Genomic DNA, 19,801 nt, shown 5'->3' with positions numbered 1-19,801 from the left:
CAGTCAAATAGATAACATTGCAAGTGCAGTCAAGTTAAGTGAGAAAACAGGAACCAATTTGTACATTGCAAGAGAATGAATAAGCAATTAATATATTTTCACCGATTTTGCTAGAAGGGTCATTTAGGGCTAGAATAAATAAGTTCCCTTTTTCAACTAAGCATTATGGGTTTGGTTATGTTCGTTTGAACAGGCAGATACGGCCTGAGTTTATTTGTTTGTGGGATGTGGGTATCACAGGTTAGGCCAGTATTTATTATCTACCCTAATTACCTTTGAGAAGTTAGTGATAAACTGCCTTTTTGCACTGCTGCAGTCCATGTGGTGTACATGCAACCACAGTGCTGTTAGCAAGTTCCAGGATTTTAACCTTGAGACAGGATGATATAGTTCCAAGTCAAGATTGTGTGTGATGTGAAAGAGTGCTTGCAGTGATAATCATCCCATACATCTGCTGCTCTTGTCCCTCTAGGTGTAGAGATTGCACATTTAGAAGATGTGGTTAAAGGAACCGTGCTGAGATGCTGCATTGCATATTGTTGCTGTAAACACAACTCACAAATGGAGAAAATATCAAAGTATATAATTCCTTTCAGAAATGTCCACTGACTTTATGGAGAATAAAAATTACAAGAATGTATCATGTAGGAACGATAATGCTATTGCCCGAAGTCAAATTTACCTTCGGTGAACTTTGATTTCGTTCTTCAGACTCTACATCAGAATTCAATTGAAAGTTTTTGTAAACGGAACTGGTTAAATAGTGTTAAACAAATCTTTTAAGCTTGTGAGAAATGGACAGGAGGATGGAACCACACAGATAATTCATCCAGGCTGACTGTAAACTTTTGTAGTTCTTAGATAAATGGTAGATTTTAAAACATAGAACAGAACAACACAGTACAGGCCCTTCAGCCCTCAATGTTGTGCCGACCTTTTATCCTACTCTTAAGATCAATCTAACCTATGTATCCTTCATTTTACTATCTTCCATGTGCCTATCCAAGAGTGGCTTACATGTCCCTAATATATCTGATTCTACTACTACTGCTGGCAGTGCTTTCCATGCACCAACCACTCTCTGTGTAAAGAACCTATCTCTGACATCTCCCCTAGACCTTCCTCCAATCACCTTAAAATTATGCCTCCTCGTGATAGCCATTTCCACCCTGGGAAAAAGTCTCTCGCTCTCCATTCTTTCTATGCCTCTCATCATCTTGTACACCTCTATCAAGTCACCTCTCATCCTCTTTTGCTCCAATGAGAAAAGCCCTAGCTCCCTCAACCTTTCTTCATAAGACATACCCTCCAGTCCAGTCAGCATCCTGGTAAATTTCCTCTGCACCCTCTCTAAAGCTTCTACATCCTTCCTGTAATGAGACAACCAGAACTGAACACAATATTCCAAGTGTGGTCTAACCAGGGCTTTGTCGAGCTACAGCAAAATCTAGTGTCTCTTAAACTCCATCCCCCTGCTAATGAAAGCCTGCACACAATGTGCCTTCTTAACAACTCTATCAACCTGGGTGGCAACTTTGAGGGATCAATGGACTTGGACCCCAAGATCGCTCTGTTCATCCACACTGCCAAGACTTCTGCCTTTAACCCTGTATTCTGCATTCAAATTTGACCTTCCAAAGTTAATCACTTCACACTTTTCCAGGTTGAACGCCATCTGCCACTTCTCAGCCCAGCTCTGCATCCTGTCAATGTCCTGTTACAACCTACAAAAGCCCTTCTCACACTATCCACAACTCCAGCAACCTTCGTGTCATCAGCAAACTTTCATCCAAGTCATTTCTAAAAATCACAAAGAGCAGAGGTCCCAGACCAGATCCCTGCAGAACACCACTGGTCACTGAACTCCAGGCTGAATACTTTGCATCTACTACCACCCTTTGTCTTCTATGGACCAGCCAATTCTATATCCAGTTAGCCAAATTTCACTATATCCCATGTCTCTTTACTTTCTGAATGAGCCTTGCTAAAATCCATGTACACCACATCCACTGCTCAACCTTCATTATTGTGTTTTGTCACATCCTCAAAGAATTTAGTAAGGCTTGTGAGGCATGACCTGCCCCTCTCAAGGTAAAAACAATGACTGCAGATGCTGGAAACCAGATTCTGGATTTGTGGTGCTAGAGCAGTAAAATCGACGTTTCAGGCAAAAAGCCCTTCGTCAGGAATAAAGCATGCTGACCTGTCTCTAATCAAGTTATGCTTTTCCAACTACTCATAAATCCTGTCTCCCAGAATCCTCTCCAATACTTTGCCCACCACCAACGTAATGCTAACTGGTCTGTCATTCCCAGGGTTATCCCTACTCCCTTTCTCGAACAAGGGAATAACATTTGCTACCTCCAATCATCTGGCCCTACTCCAGTGGACAGTGAGGATGCAAAAATCATCGCTAAAGGTGCAGCAATCTCTTCCCTCGCTTCCCATAGTAACCTTGGGTATATCCCTTCTGGCTCAACGGACTTATCTGTACTCATGTTTTTCAAAATTTCCAGCACATCCTCCTTCTTGACATCAAACTGTTTCAAGCATGTCAGCTTGTTTCACGCTGTCCTCACAAACTACAAGGTTCCTCTCAGTAATGAATACTGAAGCAAAATATTCATTTAAGGACCTCCCCTACCTCCTCTGAATCCAGGCACAAGTTCCCTCCACTATTCCTGATCGGCCCTTCCCTCACTGTGGCCATCCTCTTGCTCCTCATAAGTGTAGAATGCCTTAATCCTATCCGCCATGGCTTTTTCATGCCCCTTCCAGCTGTCTTGTGTCTATTCTTCAGTTCCTTCCTGGCTACGTTATAACCTTAAGTCCTGTGTGATTCTTACTTCCTCAATCTTAAGTAAGCTTCCTTCTTCCTCTTGACTAGATGTTCTACATCTCTTGTCATCCAAAGTTCCTTTACCCTGCCATCCCTTCCTTGCCTCAGTGGGATAAACCTATCCAGCAGTTGCAGCAATTGTTCCCGAAACAAACCCCACATTTCTGTTGTGTATTTCCCTGGGAATATATATTCCTAAATTATGCTCTGCAGTTCCTGCCTAATTGCAATGTAATTTCCCCCTCCACCACTTGCTGTCTGTTCCTAGCCTCACTAGCCCGTGGCACCAGTAGCAACCCTGAGATTACTACTCTGCTCATTCTGCCTTTTAGCTTCCAACCTAATTCCCTATATTCACTTTTCAGGTCCTCTTTTCCTAGTATGTTATTGGTACTGATGTGTACCATGACTTCTGGCTGCTCCCCCTCCCCCTTAAGAATCCAGCAGACTTGATCCAAGACAACCCTAACATTTGAGATAAAAAATGTTTGACTCAAATGCTTTTCCTAAATTAATTTTAATATTAAGATAACCTTTAAATGTTCCTATCTAGCCTTTCATTGTTGCAACTTTAACGTAGGTTCATACACATTACAGGAATGGGATTATGATACCTATCTAATTGTGGCTCCAAGGTTTTAACATTATAACAAGGGAATACTGGAGGCATTGAGTCATTCAAATTCCCTTTAGAAAAATCTGTACTGACCGCTAAACTTCACATTCTGAAACCATGTCAAGATTCCACTGTAGTGAACTATTTCACAGCTCTATTATTCGTTCCCAAGAATGAACATAAGACCATAAGAAATAAGAACAAGAGTAGACCATTTGGTCTTTCAAGCCTACTCTGCTCTGCCATTTAGTAGGATCATGACTATTCTGATACTCTTCACATCCACTTTCCTGCTTTTACTCCATAACCCTTGATTCCCCTACTTATCAAGCATCTATCTCCGCTTAAATATACCCAAGGACTTTGCCCCCACAGCTCTCTGTGGTGAGGAGTTCCACATTCAACTCTCTGAGAGAAGAAACTCCTCCTTATTTCAGTCTTACATTGGTGCCCCTTTATTCTGAAACTATGCCCTGTGGTCCAAGACACTCCCATGAGTGGAAACATTCTCTCAGCATTTTCAAAGCATGGACAAACTATTTCATGTTTTTTGTTTTATGGAACAAATTTAAAACTTGAAGTACAATCTTTGAAATCATTAAGGGATAAGATTAGATTCCCTACAGAATGGGGAAACAGGCCATTGGTCCAACAAGTCCACACACCGACCCTCCAAAGAGTAACTCACCCAGATCCATTCCCCGACCCCCTACATTTACCCCAGAGTCATGCACCTAACACTTTGGGCAATTTAGCATCACCAATTCACCTGACCTGCAAGTGAGAGGATTGTGAGAGGAAATCCGAGCACTTGGAGGAAACCACACAGACACAGGGAGAATGTGCAAACTCCACACAGACAGTCGCCCAAGGTGGGAATCGAACCCAGGTCCCTGACATTGTGAGGCACCAGTGCTAACCACTGAGCCACCGTGCTGCACACTGGAAAATTATTAGCATTTTAAGTCTTCTGTTGCACAGGGTATAGTTATTAAATTATAATTTGTCAAACTTCTGGTAATTAAATAGTCACACTCCATTTTTAATAAGAAATTCAGCTGGTTTGATGCGAATTGTGTGGGTTCAATTCCTACCTGATTGAGGTTATCATGAAGGACTGTCCTTCTCAACCTCTCCCCTCACTTGAGGCATGGTGACCTTCAGGTTAATCCACCACCAGTTTTCTCTATCTAATGAGAGAGCAACCCTGTGTCTGGTAAGACTATAGGTGACTTTACCCCTTCACAAACCAATGCAATTTTCCCTTCTATACGTTTGTATGTGAATATGAAGATTGCTCAAGCTTGGTCTTGAGCAAGGTCCAGAGTATGTGCTTGGCAGATTTTCACCTGGACAAAGATGAATGCCCTGCAGTTGTCCTAAATATATCCACTCAAAGGGAAGGCATATGTGATGATTGGTTAGAGACCCCTGCTAAAAATGATTTAATTTGTTGGAGAGAACATGAGAAGAGATAATGTTTAGTTCCAACCGAAAGCAGGAGCCTTGGCAACAGTCAGTCAGTTTGTGGTTCAGTCTTGCATAACTGCTGCAACAGATGCCCTGCCTTAAAATACCGGCGAATGCATTAAAATGAGTATACTGACAAGCAGTAGAGGAAGCGCACAGTGTATTATGAAAGTTATGACATTCCAAAAGTATCGTGTGTCAGAAATTGTCCATATCCTATGTCCATTTGATCACCTGTGCAACATCCCATGACATTAACAGAGACATATACCTCTAAATGTAGATCTAAACAGTCATCGACAAGAGAAAAGATCAATTTTTTTGAAAATATGATATCCTGGGAGAATCCAAGGTGCAGATTAGACAGTATAAATGTGTAGCCAAAATGGGCTGATGAAGAATTGGGATCTAAGAAAGAAGAATCAGGTATTTTACAAATTATGAGAAACAAACTGTGGAAGAGTAAAGAGATAGGCACAAGATGTAATCAGCAACAAATCAAATATTGGTCTTTCTTTCATGAAGGCTAGAGTACAAAGGGTGAGGTAATTATTGTTTCAGAGTAGACAGCCTTGGTCAGATTCTGCCTGGAGCATTGTGTTGAATTATGGACACAGTACCTCAGGAATAATACGTTGGCTTTGATTGGATGCAATGCACATTCACTAGAATGATACTGGGACTTAAAAGTTGCATTGAGGTCCGGCAGCATAAATTTGTTTTCTACGTCCTTGAGTATAGAAGACTGAGAAATGATATTGAGGTACTGATAATGAAAATAAAAATTGATAAGCTAGATACAGTGAATTTATTACCTCGGGGGAATAAACAGAACTTGACAATAAGACCATAAAAGCTAGGCTATTCAAGAGTGAAATCAGGAAACATCTCTTCACACTTGTTAGTGGAACTGGTGGTACGTTGAAGCCTTCAAATATAAATTAATACATTTATATTAGACAATATTATGAAAGGTTGCACAGTATAGATGGGTATGGAGGTTGTGTACAGTTCAGTTGTGATATAATAGGGAATGGGAATAGACTCAAGGCATTGAACGAGCCTCCTCTTATTCCTGTGTCTTCCTTGTCAGGGACTTGTAGATTACTCAGAATGCAGTATTGAATATTTGAATCCCGTAAAGTAAAGATTGTCTTCTTGAACTATAGCTCCTGGCACTGGCATGCTGCCATTGTACCACATTTAAAAAACCCTGAAAAGGTGCATATTTCAGGAATGTTATTAAGCAGATATATTTGAACCATTGTTTGTGCAATAGAAATATGCCCTGGTGATGATCTTTTATGTCGTAGTTTTTTTTCTGCATCATTCACAATGTAGATATGGAAGGCATTTGCTCTCTCGTGAAAGAGGAGTACCATTAAGGTATGACACAAGATGGAAAGGGCAGATGTAACAGGGTAATAGTCAACACAGGAGGTTTCAAGGGTTTGGCACTTTATGAATGAAGTTTTTTTTTAGAGGCCTACTTTTATGTTTATTTGTATATGTTCTTAAACATAATTCCTTGGTATTGCTGTTTACAAAGGAAATGCTAATTTGAGCAGTAAGCAATAACTGAAAAGTTGTGTTAATACATTGTATCTTGAAAGAAACTAACACTGTGATGTAGTATATTTAACTAAATGTAATGTTGTGCTTTCTGTTTGTAATTTGAGTATTAGATTAATATGGATTTTTCATTTTACTGTTACTTTGTAATCCACTATTGGTTGTACTGTTAATGCAGTTAGCCTTGACTCTGGTGTAAGCACTCTCGCTGTGAGTTTAGAGGTTCAGGAGATTGGGCACAAAAAGCCAGGTGAACATTCAAATCTAAACAAAGGCCTATCCAGCCTCTCTTCATAACTCAAACCCCCCATTTCTAGCAACATCTTGGTAAAGCTTTTCTGAACCCTCTTCAGCTTAATAATATCCTTCCTATAACCAGGTGAAAAGAACTGGGCACAGTGTTCCAGAAGATACCTCCCTAATGTCCTGTACAACCTCAACATGTGATCTCAGCTCCTATATTCAAAGGTCTGAGCAATGAAGGCAAGTGTGCTCAATGCCTTGTAACCACCTGTCTCCATGTGATGCAAACTTCAAACAATTATGTACCTGAGCTCTATTCTACAAAACTACTCAAGGCTGTACTTTTAATTATATAAGTTCTGCCCTTCTTTATTTTACCAAAATGTAATGCCTCGCATTTATCCAAATTGAACTCCTCAACCCATTGACCCAATTGATCCAGATCTCTTTGTACAAAGAACAAAGAAACTTTACAGCCCAGGAACAGGCCCTTCGGCCCTCCAAGCCTGTGCCGATCCAAATCCACTGTCTAAACCTATTGTCCACATCCTAAGGATCTGTACCCCTCTGCTCCTCACCTAGTCATGCATCTTTCCAGATGCATCTTAAATGAATCTACCTTGCCTGCCTCTACTACCTCTGCTGGCAATGCGTTCCAGGCACCTACCACCCTCTGTGTAAAGTACTTTCCACATGTATCCCCTTTAAACTTTTCACCTCTCACTTTGAACGCGTGACCTCTCATTATTGAATTCCCTCACCCTGGGAAAAGCTTATCTCTATCCACCCTGTCTATACCCTTGATGATTTTTTAGACCTCAATCAAGTCCCCCCCCCAGAATCTCCTTATCTCTAATGAAAACAATCCTAACCTACTCAACCTCTCTTCATAGCTAGCACCTTCCATACCAGGCAACATCCTTGTAAGCCTTCTCTGCATCCTCTCCAAAGTCTCTACATCTTTTTGGTAATCTGGTGACCAGAACTGTACACAGTATTCTAAACGCAGCCGAACCGCATTTTAACAATATTAACATGACCTGCCAGCTCTTATACTCAATACCCCGTCCGATGAAGGCAAGCATACCATATGCCTTCTTGACCACTCTATCCGTGTGTGCAGCCACCTTCAGAGTACAGTGGACCTGCACTCCCAAATTTCTCTGCTCACCAACTTTTCCCAAGGCTCTTCCATTTACAGTATAGTTCATTCTAGAATTAGACCTTCCAAAATGCATCACCTCACGTTTGCCCAGATCGAACTCCATCTGCCACTTCTCCACCAAACTCTGCAGTCTATCTATATTCTCCTGTATTCTTTGACGGTCCCAAATGTTTTCTGCTACTTCACCAATCTTCGTGTCATCTGCAAACTTACCACCAATGCCCTCTTCCGGGTCTTTTATGTATATCATAAACAACAGTGGCCCCAGCACTGGTCTCCTTTCTCCATTTCGAGAAACTCCCTTCAGTACTTCAATTGCAAAATCAAAGGCATGGATTTGGGAGTAATATACCAGCATTTGGAAAGTTGGATATAGTTCTGGTCACCACACTAAAGAAGGATATGTGGAGGATTTGGAAAGGATACGGAAATAGTTTACTCGGATATTGCCTGGTTGGGAAGGTATTAACTATGACGCGAGATTGGACGAACTTGGTTTGTTTTCACTTGAATGTCCAAAGCTGAGGGGTGACCTGAAAGAAGTTTACAAGATTGAAAGGCATGGATAGAATGGATAATTGGAGTTTTTTTCCCCAGGGTAGAACTGTCCATGAAGAGGGGACATAGGTTTAAGGTAAAAGGAGATGTGAGAAGCAAGTTTCTTTACACAGAGGGTGGTAAGTGCCTGGAATGTACTACCAGAGGAGGTGGTGGAGGTGGATACAATAGCAATGATTAAGAGGCATCTTGACAGATACATGAATAGTCAGGGAATAGAGGGATTCAGACTGCATCGAGGCAAAAGATTTTTAGATTCGAAAGGTATCAAATGCTGGTCTAGGGTCTGTTCCTGTGCTGTACTCTTCTTTGTTCTTGTTGGCCATGGATTGAGAGATGGTTTGCAGACAGGAAGAAGAATAGGAGTAAGTGGGTCATTGAGTGGTGTATCACAGGGTCCAGTGCTTGGATCAGTGCTATTCACAATATGTATTTGGATTAGGGAATTGAGTGTAATATTTCTAAGGAGAAAGTGAAGACTCCAGGGACTGGAGATCAGAGTCGAGAGTGTGGTGCTGGAAAAGCACAGCAGATTAGGCAGCTTCAGGAATGAGGAAGGGCTTATGCCCGAAATGTCAATTCTCCTGCTCCTTGGATGTTGCCTGACCTGCAGTGCTTTTCCAGCACCACACTCTCGACTGTAATATTTCTAAGTTTGCTGATGACACAGACAGGGTGAGGAGGATGAAAAAAGACTTCAGAGCTATTTAGACAAGTCGTACAAATGGGATATATGTAACAGATTCAGTATAACATAGAAGAATGTGAGGTTGTCCACTTTGGTATGAAAAACAGATGGCAGACTGGGAAAGGCTAATGTGCAGAGGGACCTGGGTCTGCTTATACACCAGACACTGAAAACAAGCATGTAGCGGCAGCAAACACTTAGGAAGGCAATTTAAATGTTGGCCATTAATGCAAGAGGGTTTGAGTACAGGAGCAGGGATTCTTACTACGAGTGAACAGGGCCTTGGTGAGACCACACGAAGAGTATTGTGTACAGTTTTGCTTTCCTTGCCTAACAAAAGATATACTTACCATAGAGGGACTGCAGTGAAGAATCCCAGACTGATTTTGGAGATGGCAAGATTGTCATACAAGGAGAAAATGAGTTACTTGGACCTGTATTCACTGAGCTTTAGAAAAATGAGAGGGGTTTCAGCAAAACTTATAAACTTCTGACAGAAATCTACCAATTGCATGTTTCTTCTGGGCAGGTTTGGGATTAGGGTTGGGGGTGATTCCAGAACACTGGATTGTGGTCTGAGGATACTGGGTAGACCATTTAGCACTAAGATGAGGAGTAATAGTTTCACTTAGAGGATGGTGAATCTGTACAGTTCTCTATCACAGAGGGCTATGGAAGTGTTTACTGAATATATTTAAGGAAGATGTTGATTTCTGGATGCTAAAGGTGCTGAGGGGGTATGTGAAGAAAACAACAATGTGATGTTGAGATAGAGAATTAGCCATGATCATGTTGAATGGCTTGCTGCTATGTTCTATGTTTCTGCCTCCTAAGTCTTTACATGAAGTGATTTTAACCTCACTGAAAGATTTTAATTGAGCATTTTGAAAATCTCATTTGATATAATAGATTTAGAATTTATGAAGTTATCACTCCTAGAGATAAATGCTGTTAATAGAAAAGCTGTCTCAATATGAGCTACAGTGATTAGAAAAGATTCTTAATTTTGTTTCTCTTTCAAATTATTAGTTTTATATTAAAATTGATAAGTAATCAGAAAGGGTATTGTAAACCAGACTTGCTGTTTTCAGAGTGACCGTATGGATTGCAAAACCATCTTTGATGGGGCACAGTTTTAACTCCTTCCCTGTGTTTTGAATGTGCTGATTTGAAGAGATATCATACTGAGGACCAAAAACTCTCCAGGAGTATGGGGAGAATGTTGACTATGGAGCATTCACTGGACTGGCTTTTTACCTCTCCAGGAGTCTGAGAGAGGAGGAAGGTGTGGCAACACTTACATTTTGTTGAACCCTTCATATAAGTGAATGTCTGAAAGTATTTGATGTGGAAAGAGACTTCATAGAGGGAGAACGTACAGAGAGACTCTTTAAGAAAACCTAAGAGTAGAGCCCAGAAGAGATTTTTTTTCAGACACTTTGAAAGTAAGAAGCGTAATATCAGAGCTGCCACTTGGCTGCCAATGCCAATTCCTCATTCCTGATGAAGGGCTCCGCCCCGAAACGTCGATTTTCTTGCTCCTCGAATGCTGACTGACCTGCTGTGCTTTTCCAGCAACACATTCTCAACAACTGCCAATGGTCTGTGATCAGGCAAAGATCATTAAGTGAAGAAAATCATGTAGTTGGAAGACGTTTGAGAACATGGAGTTAAGCCTCAAAATGGTGTGGATACTCTTTCAGATCAGCTGTTTTTGGGCAGGGCAGGACTGAAGCATTTCTGGATGTTGAGCAAAGCAGAAAAATAGTCTTCCAAAGAAGAGTCACACTGGACTCAAAATGTAAACTATTTTTCTACCCACAGTTTTGATCAAAAGCTGAGCTTTTCAAGGACTGCTGATCTTATTTCAGATTTCCAGTGTCATTTCCAGCAGTATTATGCTTTTATTAGGAAAATAGTATTAATCCATGCATCTGAATGTGGTATGTAAATTTAAGATTAGAATATTCAGTTGCTTAGTATAATTCAATCAGTGAATAAGATATAGTCAGTAGATGTAAAGGGCCATCTTGTGGCACCATGGTAGTGCACACATCCCTGGACTTGGAGTCCCAGTCACACATTCCAGAGGTGTGTAATAACATCCCTGAACAGGTTGATTAGAAATAAAGTTCAGTTTTAATTCCAGTTAAATGCTAATTTGCATGAGCCCTACAGAATAAGCTATCCAGATGTTTTACTGTTTCAAAAAGATTATCCTTGCTTTCAGTATGTTTCTTCATTAAAAATAATGCAGTTTTTAAAAATGAGAAACATTGCATTGCCATGATTGAATACTGGCAAGTATTACTGTATTAACACTGAGAAAGGGGTGGCATGCTGGCTCAGTGGTTAGCAGTGCTGCCTCACGGCACCAGGGATGCGGGTTCGATTCCAGACTCGGGTGACTGTGTGGAGTTTGCACATTCTCCCTGTATCTGCATGGGTATCCTCTGGGTGCTCCAAAGCTGTGCAGGTTAGGTGATTTGGTCACACTAAATTGCCCTTGGTGTCCAGGGATGTGTAAGTTCGGTGCGTCAGTCAAGGGTAATGTAAAGTAATAGGATCGGGGAATGGGTATGGTGGGATACTCTTTGGAGGGTCGGTGTGGACTTGTTGGACCAAATGGCCTGTTTCCACACTGTAGGGATTTGATGTATATTTCTATGAACCAGGGTACTCAATTCTCATTAGGTACACCTTGAAATGAGTACAAACAGAACACTGTTACTTGTGTTTGAATGTTAGCAGTATAGACCTTGGCGCATGCTGGTTATGAACCCCTAGAGATGTGGCGTTACTTTTAAAAAGAATATTGAATCTTGTACACTGCATAAGCAAAATGCAACATTGTTGAAGCAAAAATGTCTTTTCTGTGAGAGAGGCCAAAAACTAGCCATCTGATTTAAAAAAAATTTCATCATAGTGATTCTTCAAAATTCATTTGTCTGTATACACTTTGTCCTAGCTGTTCTTGTATCAGTTTAAACATCAATATTCATAATGGCAGCTTCCTACTTAAATTGTTCACATTCTCCTGAACTCTCAAGATGCTGAAGTTGCCACCGTGAGTAGCAGGATTTAAGTCTCAAATGGCAAGTGTGGGTGTAAATTTATAATTGAAGAATCATAAGGCAAGAATGTTTGACATTAAAATAGGTCTAATTACATCTGCATATTCTGCACTCTAATTACACCTAACAATTATGCTCAGTCTTGATTCCCTAAGCCCTTCTAGCTCTGCTCCTTAAAACTGTTCCATTTGACCAGGTTTTTGGGCACATGGTCCTAATTTGTGCCTCTGTCAAATAGGTTTGGTAAAAGTTCTAGTTAAGGACTTTGGGACTTTTTCACCACATCAAAGGTGTTATATAAATTATTATTGTTGACTCTGCGTGTGCAGGCAGCACGGTGGCTCAGTGATTAGCACTGCTGCCTCACAGCGCCAGGGACCCAAATTCGATTCCAGCCCCGGGCGACTGTCTGTGTGGAGTTTGCACATTCTCCCCGTGTATGCGTGGGTTTCCTCCGGGTTCTCTGTTTCTCTCCCACAGTCCAAAGATGTGCAGGTCAGGTGCCCATAGTGTTAGGTGCATCAGTCAGAGGGAAATGGAACTAGGTGGGTTATTGGGGTAAAGAGCCTGTTTCCACACTGTAGGGAATCTAAACTAATCAAAAGAAAAACTCCATAAGAGATGAAAAGCTGAAAGGATGGGCAGCACAGTGGCCATGCTAAATTGCCTCTAGTGTCCGGGGATGTGCAGGTTAAATGGTTAACCATTGGAAATGCAGGGTTACAGGGATTGCAGGGGGGGATCAGCATGGGATACTCATAAGAGGGGTTGGTGTGGAATTAATGGGCCTAATGGGATTCTATGAAACGCACTCATTATTCTCTGCATGCAGTTTGTAAACCCAGATGTTGTTGACTCAGTAGTTTGAATGTATCATTTCACCTCTGGAATGTGCTAATATACAATTTATCTCTAGGAATGGTGTGGTCAGACGTGAAGAGACTGTGGTATGATGGACTTGAAGATTTTATGGAGGAATCTCGAAATCAACTCAGTTTTGTCATGAACTCGTTGTATTTAGCAACATTTGCTCTCAAAATTGTGGCTCATAATAAGGTAAACAAGGGAGAAGGGTGAGTCTGGTTCTATTTGGATGTGAGAACTGTTTACTCATTGACTGAAAGGAGATGTTGCAAAAATTAAATAAATAGAGGAGAATCTGATTATGAAGTTACCTGCACAAGATCACTGCCCATTGCAAGTATTAAATAGTCCGTATCCTACCTACTGATGGGCAAAAGGAAACATTATACTTTAGTTTGCCTTGTGAGAATTCCAGTCAATAATTTTAATTATGTTATTATCCCTGCTTTTAAGTATCTTGCTTTGTCCTTTTCTTCAACTGTTCCCCGCCACTTCTGTTTCCTCTCATTACACACCTTACTCAACAGTCAGCACGTAATCTTGTTACTAATGCTACACAATGCTGCCAGCAGAGATTGTGCAGAAAATGCGAGCATGGTTTTCGTTTAGACTTTTGCTCACAAGTCAGAATGGCAGTCCACATTTGGGGAGTTTGTTTTCCTTGGGGCGGCATGATGGCATATTGGTCAGCACTGCTGTCTTATTGTGCCAGGGTCCTAGGTTTGATTCCAGTCTTGGATGTCTGTCTGTGTGTGGGGTTACTATGTTCTTCTCATGTCTGTGTAGGTTTCTGCTGAGTTCAAAGATGTGCAAGTTGGGTAGATTGGCCATGCTAAATGTGGGGTGATGCGGTATGAGCTGGGGAGTTGGGTCTGGGAGGGATACTCTTCAGAGGATCAGTGCAGACTCGATGGGCTGAATGATCCCTCTCTGTACTGTAGAGATTCTATTCTGTTCTATTTCAGAGAACTCTGTTTCTCTCCCCATCGGTGCTGCCAGACTTGCTGAGTTTCTCCAACTCTCTCTGTTTTTGGTTGAGGTTTCCAGCATCCACAGGATTTTGGATCTATGTCATCTGAGCTGCCTGATGGGCACTAGCAGGGGGCACTGATGGGGAGGCAGCTCTGGGGAGGACCCCTTAACCTTCTAAATTCTAGAGAATGAAAGCCGAATTTGTTTAATCTCTCCTCATCACTGAACGCCCGAAGTCCAGGTATCATTCTATTAAACTTGCATTGAACTCCCTCCTGGATCACAACGTCCCTCTTAAGTTGTGGTGCCAAGATCTGCTCACAGTGCTCCAAGAGGGATCTAACTAGGGTTTTGTATAACTACAGCATAATGTCTGCATCCTTATACTCCAGCCCTTTAAAGGTTCCTGAAGAAGGGCTTATGCCCGAAACGTCGATTCTCCTGCTCCTTGGATGCTGCCTGATCTGCTGCGTTTTTCCAGCAACACATATTTTATCCCTTTCGATATGATGGCCAGCATTCCATTAGCTTTCTTGTTGATTTTCTGCACTTGTTCACGGCATTTTAAAGAACCATGCACCTGAACTCCCAAAGCTCCTTAGACATCCATTGTATTTAATTTTGTGCCCTCTTAAAAATAAAAGATGTCCTGATATATCCTTTTTTGGTCTAAAATGGTTAACCTCCCACATGCTTATATTAAAATCCATCTGCCACAGCTTTGTCAATTCACCTAATCTATCAATATCCTGTTGTTATTTTGTACTCATCATCTACAATGCTGCCCGATTTTGTGTTGTCAGCAAATTTGGATATTTGACTTTTTATGCCATTATTCAAGTTGTTATAAATACTTTGAATAATTGAAGCACTAACACAGATACTTGTGGGATATCACAAGTCACATCTTGCCAACTGAGTACTTATCCATTATTCCAACTCTATTTCCTGCCACTCAACCAATTTCCTATTTTAATAATTTGCCATCAATTCTTTGGGTTTGGACACTACCTAACAGTACTTGGGTGGGACTTTGTCAAAGCCTTCTGGAAGTCCATATAAATAGCATCCATCAACTTACCTTTGTCACCACTTCATAGAAAACACTGAGAGGTTTGTCAGGCATACCTTACCATTCCTGAATCCATGCTGACTCACCCAGATTGTCTGTAATTTTTTGAGTGATCAGTTACCCTGTCCTTGATTATAGACTCTTAACAGTTTCCCAACACAGATCTCAGGCTAACTGGTCTGTAATTCCCTGGTTTCCCTCTATCACCTTTCTTAAAGAGCAGAGTGGCATAAACAGATTTCCAGTCCAGAGATACAACTCCTGAATGTAGGAACCTTATCAGTGCCCCGACCATAATCTTTTATTATGCTGTCCTTGCTCCTTTGATACTTGTGGATGGAAACCATCAGGTCTTGGAAATTTGGCATTCTTTCTTCCATTAACTTTACCATTATTCATGATCCACTTCAGTTAATTTTATTGAACCCTGTCCTAATCCTCTGTTAATTTCTTTGGGATTTGCAACAAGCAATAACCACCTTTTCTGCTGAAATTGCAAAACAAAACAATCTGTTGTGAAACTTGAAAGGGTTCAGAAAAGATTTACAAGGATGTTGCCAGGGTTGGAGAATTTGAGCTATAGGGAGAGGCTGAGCAGGCTGGGGCTGTTTTCCCTGGAGTGTCGAAGGCTGAGGGGTGACCTTATAGAGGTTTACAAAATTATGAGGGGCATGGATAGGATAAATAGGCAAAGTCTTTTCCCTGGGGTTGGGGAGTCCAGAATTAGAGGGCATAAGTTTAGGGTGAGAGGGGAAAAATATAAAAGAGACCTATGGGGCAACTTTTTCACGCAGAGGGTGGTATGTGTATGGAATGAGCTGCCAGAGGATGTGATAGAGGCTGGTACAATTGCAACACTTAAGAGGCATTTGGATGGGTATATAAATAGGAAGGGTTTGAAGGGTATGGACCGGGTGCTGGCAGGTGGGACTAGATTGGGTTGGGATATCTGGTCGGCAGGGACAGGTTGGACCGAAGGGTCTGTTTCCATGCTGTGCATCTCTATGACTCTGTCTGTCATTTCCCCTTGGCCATTAATAATATCCCCACTCTAAGCCTTCAGTGGGCCAATAGTACTCTTCACTATTGCTTTTCCTTCATATAATTTATAAAATGTCTTCTTATTGTCTTTTATGCTCCTCTCAAGTTTTCTTTTATACTCCTTTTTTAGCCACTCGCTTTGTGGCCCTTATTAATCTTTGTATTTGTCCTGTTCTGTGGGATCTGTACTATTGTTTATGTATGTGTAAGCCTTTCCTTTTAATTTTATGCTGTCCCTTACCTCCTTAGATGTCCATGGCTGTTTCTGAATAGCAATAAGTGTTTCTGTGAACATCCTCCACTGTTCCTGGGTTGTTTTGCCAGTAAGCAGAGCTTCTCAGTTTGCTGTGGACAATCTCTGCCTCATCCCATTAAAGTCTGCCTACTTAAATCCAAAATTCTAGAATCTGATCCTTGCTTGTCTCTTACAAGCATTACATGAATCTCGATCATGTTATGATCACTATTTAACACATGCTCACAAACGATTAGGTCACTAATTAAATCAAAATCTTTGCTCACTACTGTATCCAAACAGAATACCAAATGCTGGTGGAAGTGGTGTCTGAAAATAAGACATTGTGATCACAATATGGTGGGTAGCTTAGGTTTAATTTATTTGACTCTGAAGAAAGAAGAGGAAGATTTTTGAAGAAAATTGAATTACCACTTTAAGGATGTTCCTGCTCTAAGAATGCACAATCAATTGAAAAATGAAAACTGATAGTAGCAACAGGGGAGCTTCACACTCCATAGTCAAATCTTCACCAAGAGGTTTGTGGGAGAGCTAAGATATTTGAGTTGGCTAGAGGAAGAGAAAATGCCAGCCACACGGAGAAAAAGACAGAGGCCTTGGTAAATGGGAACTTTAGAAATAGAAGCAGACATAAGCAGTTCAGCTGCTCAAGCTCGCTCCACCATTTAATATGAGCATGGCTCATTTCATCTATGCCTCAACTCCACTTTCCTGCTCATTCCCCATAACTCTTTAGAGGTCTGCAGGAAGCAAGGAAAGCACCACAACTAAATTTACAAATCCTTGAGAGAAAGGGGGCAATCTTTACAAAAACAATACAAAGACCAGAAAGAGAAAGCAAAGGAGTTTTTAAATAACTGCAGTTGTCACCTCTCAAATGCAAACTTAAATGTCATTACGAGAAGACTTGTCAAGGCAAAGCTGGATGAGACAGTAAAGTGCCGGAAAAGTAATTTATACCAGGGCTACAATATCTGGAATACCCAAAGATTTTATTTTAGCCAGAAAAGGAAGGGTTTAGAGACATTTGAGGAAACGTTAAGGCAGAGGAGGATGTCAGAAGAAATTTTCAATTTCGAAGGACCAGCACTGAATAATTAAACCACATTTTCAACAGGAAGATTTATAAAGGCTAAAGCCAGAGAATTTTAAAAAAATTTCTGAAGAAAATGTATTGTGCTTTCAGTTGTGAAAGACAGGAGAGTGTTCATTCAGCCTCTAAGGAAGTGGGAAAACTGCATCTTGGCTACAGAAAGTGGGCAAACACAGTGAATGTTTGAGAAGGTATTACAGTGAAATAGAATTTAAAAGCATGGAAGCAGCAAATTACTACAAAACATAATTTAACTGAATTTTTAGAGATTTATTAAAGAATTTGGTTTGTTTTAATTGCAGTAGAGTATTCAAGGAGACAAATCGACAAATTACAATATTGTTGTAATACAGTACCTATCAATGTTTACAACTGAAGTCAAACAACATTGATTAAACAAAATCATTTAGTCTCAAAGAACAGCAGAACAAGTGGTATTAAAACGCTGCAGATTTAAAACCGCTTCATTGTAATAAGAATTTCTAAGTGCACTGAGGGGGAAAAAAAAGAGAAATATCACTTCTACAAAGATTCAAAGTCAGAGATGGACCAGAAAGAACATAAAATGGGATATGAAAACAGAAATTCCTGGAGAAATTCATCAGGTCTGGCAGTATCTGTGGATAAAAAGCAGAGTTAACGCTTTAGGTCCAGTGACCGTTCTTCAGAACTTGTAAAATTGCATTTTGGAGGAGACTGTTCGTAAGGTACAGAGTTGCCTTAAACGCTACATTTGAAGCTGATGCAAGTTAATGCAATATTGTGTTTTGTAGGTCCTACAGCAGATGCTATTAATTTCTAGAATACTAAAGAGAGCTTATATTTATGACAATGACCTGAAAGTTTTGATAATTACTTCAATCCAAGAGTAAATAGCATTATTGAATGAACAAGATTTAGCAGAAGCATTCAACTTCTAGGATAATCTGTGGATAATTTGATAAAAAGTATTTACAGGTTAGTGGAAAATATTGAACAATGAGCTTCAAAATGAGAATTCATAAGAGACAGATTTGTTGAAACGCTTGATGAAACTTTGACTTCATGTACTCAGTGGTAGATTTAATTTTGAAGCAGACTGTCCAAATAATGTGGGATCCTGAGAGAAGAATCACCTTACCTCAGGAGAGCAACAGTGTCTGCTCATTTTATAAAGTATAGGTACTCTAAAGATGCATGTGACAAACCAACATGAAGAGTAAGCCAAACAGCAGGTGCTAAGAGTCATTGTCAGCTCTGAGACAAAAAGGCGACACAGGCAAAGACAATGTCCAGCCATGAAAAACGAATGCTGTGTCTGTAAAGCTTTAGATCGCTTCCAGAAGTTACACAGACATAAGACAGTTTCAGGACAGCAGAAACGCTGGTCTCACACACACACGTATACACAGTAGAGCACCCATTACTATTCAAAGAAAAGTTGCCCTCATCAGGTGACATACTTCCATTAGAAAAGATGCCAGAGGTATTTCTCAGTGAACTTGCTGTTTTGAATGAAAGTACTAATTTAATCAAGTTAACTTTCACGGACCTTATTTATGTCAATGAATATCTTGTCAATTTAAAGCTTGATACTGGAATAACTGTGAAATCAGATACCATGGCTGACGAAGCTAAGGTTACAATCTACAATAATAAAACTATATGGTCCAGGTGAAACACAAACGGTGTACAAGAGTTGAAAATACATAGAGCATAGAAAAGTACAGCACAGAACAGGCCCTTAGGCCCATGATATTGTGCCGAAACTTAATCCTAATGTAAAATATAGTAACTCAACCTACGCACCCCTCAACTCACTGCTATCCATGTGCATGTCCAGCAGTCACTTAAATGTCCCCAATCGCTTCCATCACCTCAACTGGCAATGCATTCCATGCATTCACAACTCTCTGCGTAAAGAACCTACCTCTGATTTCTCCTTTATACCTTCCTCCTAATATCTTCAAACTATGACTTCTAATTCATCAACTTCACCAACGCATTCCACCCTGACCTTAAATTTACCTGGATCATCTCTGACACCTCCCTCCCCTTCCTGGACCTCTCCATCTCCATCAGTGACGACCGACTTGACACTGACATTTTCTACAAACCCACCGACTCCCACAGCTACCTGGATTACACCTCTTCCCTCCCCACCTCTTGCAAAAATGCCATCCCGTATTCCCAATTCCTCTGCCTCCGCCGTATTTGCTCCCAGGAGGAGCGGTTCCACCATAGAACACACCAGATGGCCTCCTTCTTTCGAGACCGCAATTTCCCTTCCCACGTGGTT

The 19,801-nt window shown here is 40.8% G+C and overlaps 1 protein-coding gene across 3 annotated transcripts in view; it reads left to right on the top strand.

The window, feature by feature from the left end:
• Positions 1 to 19,801, top strand: part of trpc1 (transient receptor potential cation channel, subfamily C, member 1) — a 93,669-nt gene that overhangs the window by 42,396 nt on the left and 31,472 nt on the right. For all 3 annotated transcript variants that reach the window (XM_043702776.1, XM_043702775.1, XM_043702774.1), the window contains one exon: positions 13,142 to 13,281. In XM_043702776.1, the coding sequence (XP_043558711.1) occupies positions 13,142 to 13,281 (140 nt within the window). The remainder of the gene's footprint in view (positions 1 to 13,141; positions 13,282 to 19,801) is intronic.

This window comes from Chiloscyllium plagiosum, chromosome 13 (genome assembly GCF_004010195.1).
Source record: "Chiloscyllium plagiosum isolate BGI_BamShark_2017 chromosome 13, ASM401019v2, whole genome shotgun sequence".
Classification (NCBI taxonomy): domain Eukaryota; kingdom Metazoa; phylum Chordata; class Chondrichthyes; order Orectolobiformes; family Hemiscylliidae; genus Chiloscyllium; species Chiloscyllium plagiosum.
Note: the sequence above shows the minus strand (reverse complement) of the source record. Positions and strands in the feature narration are given on the sequence as shown.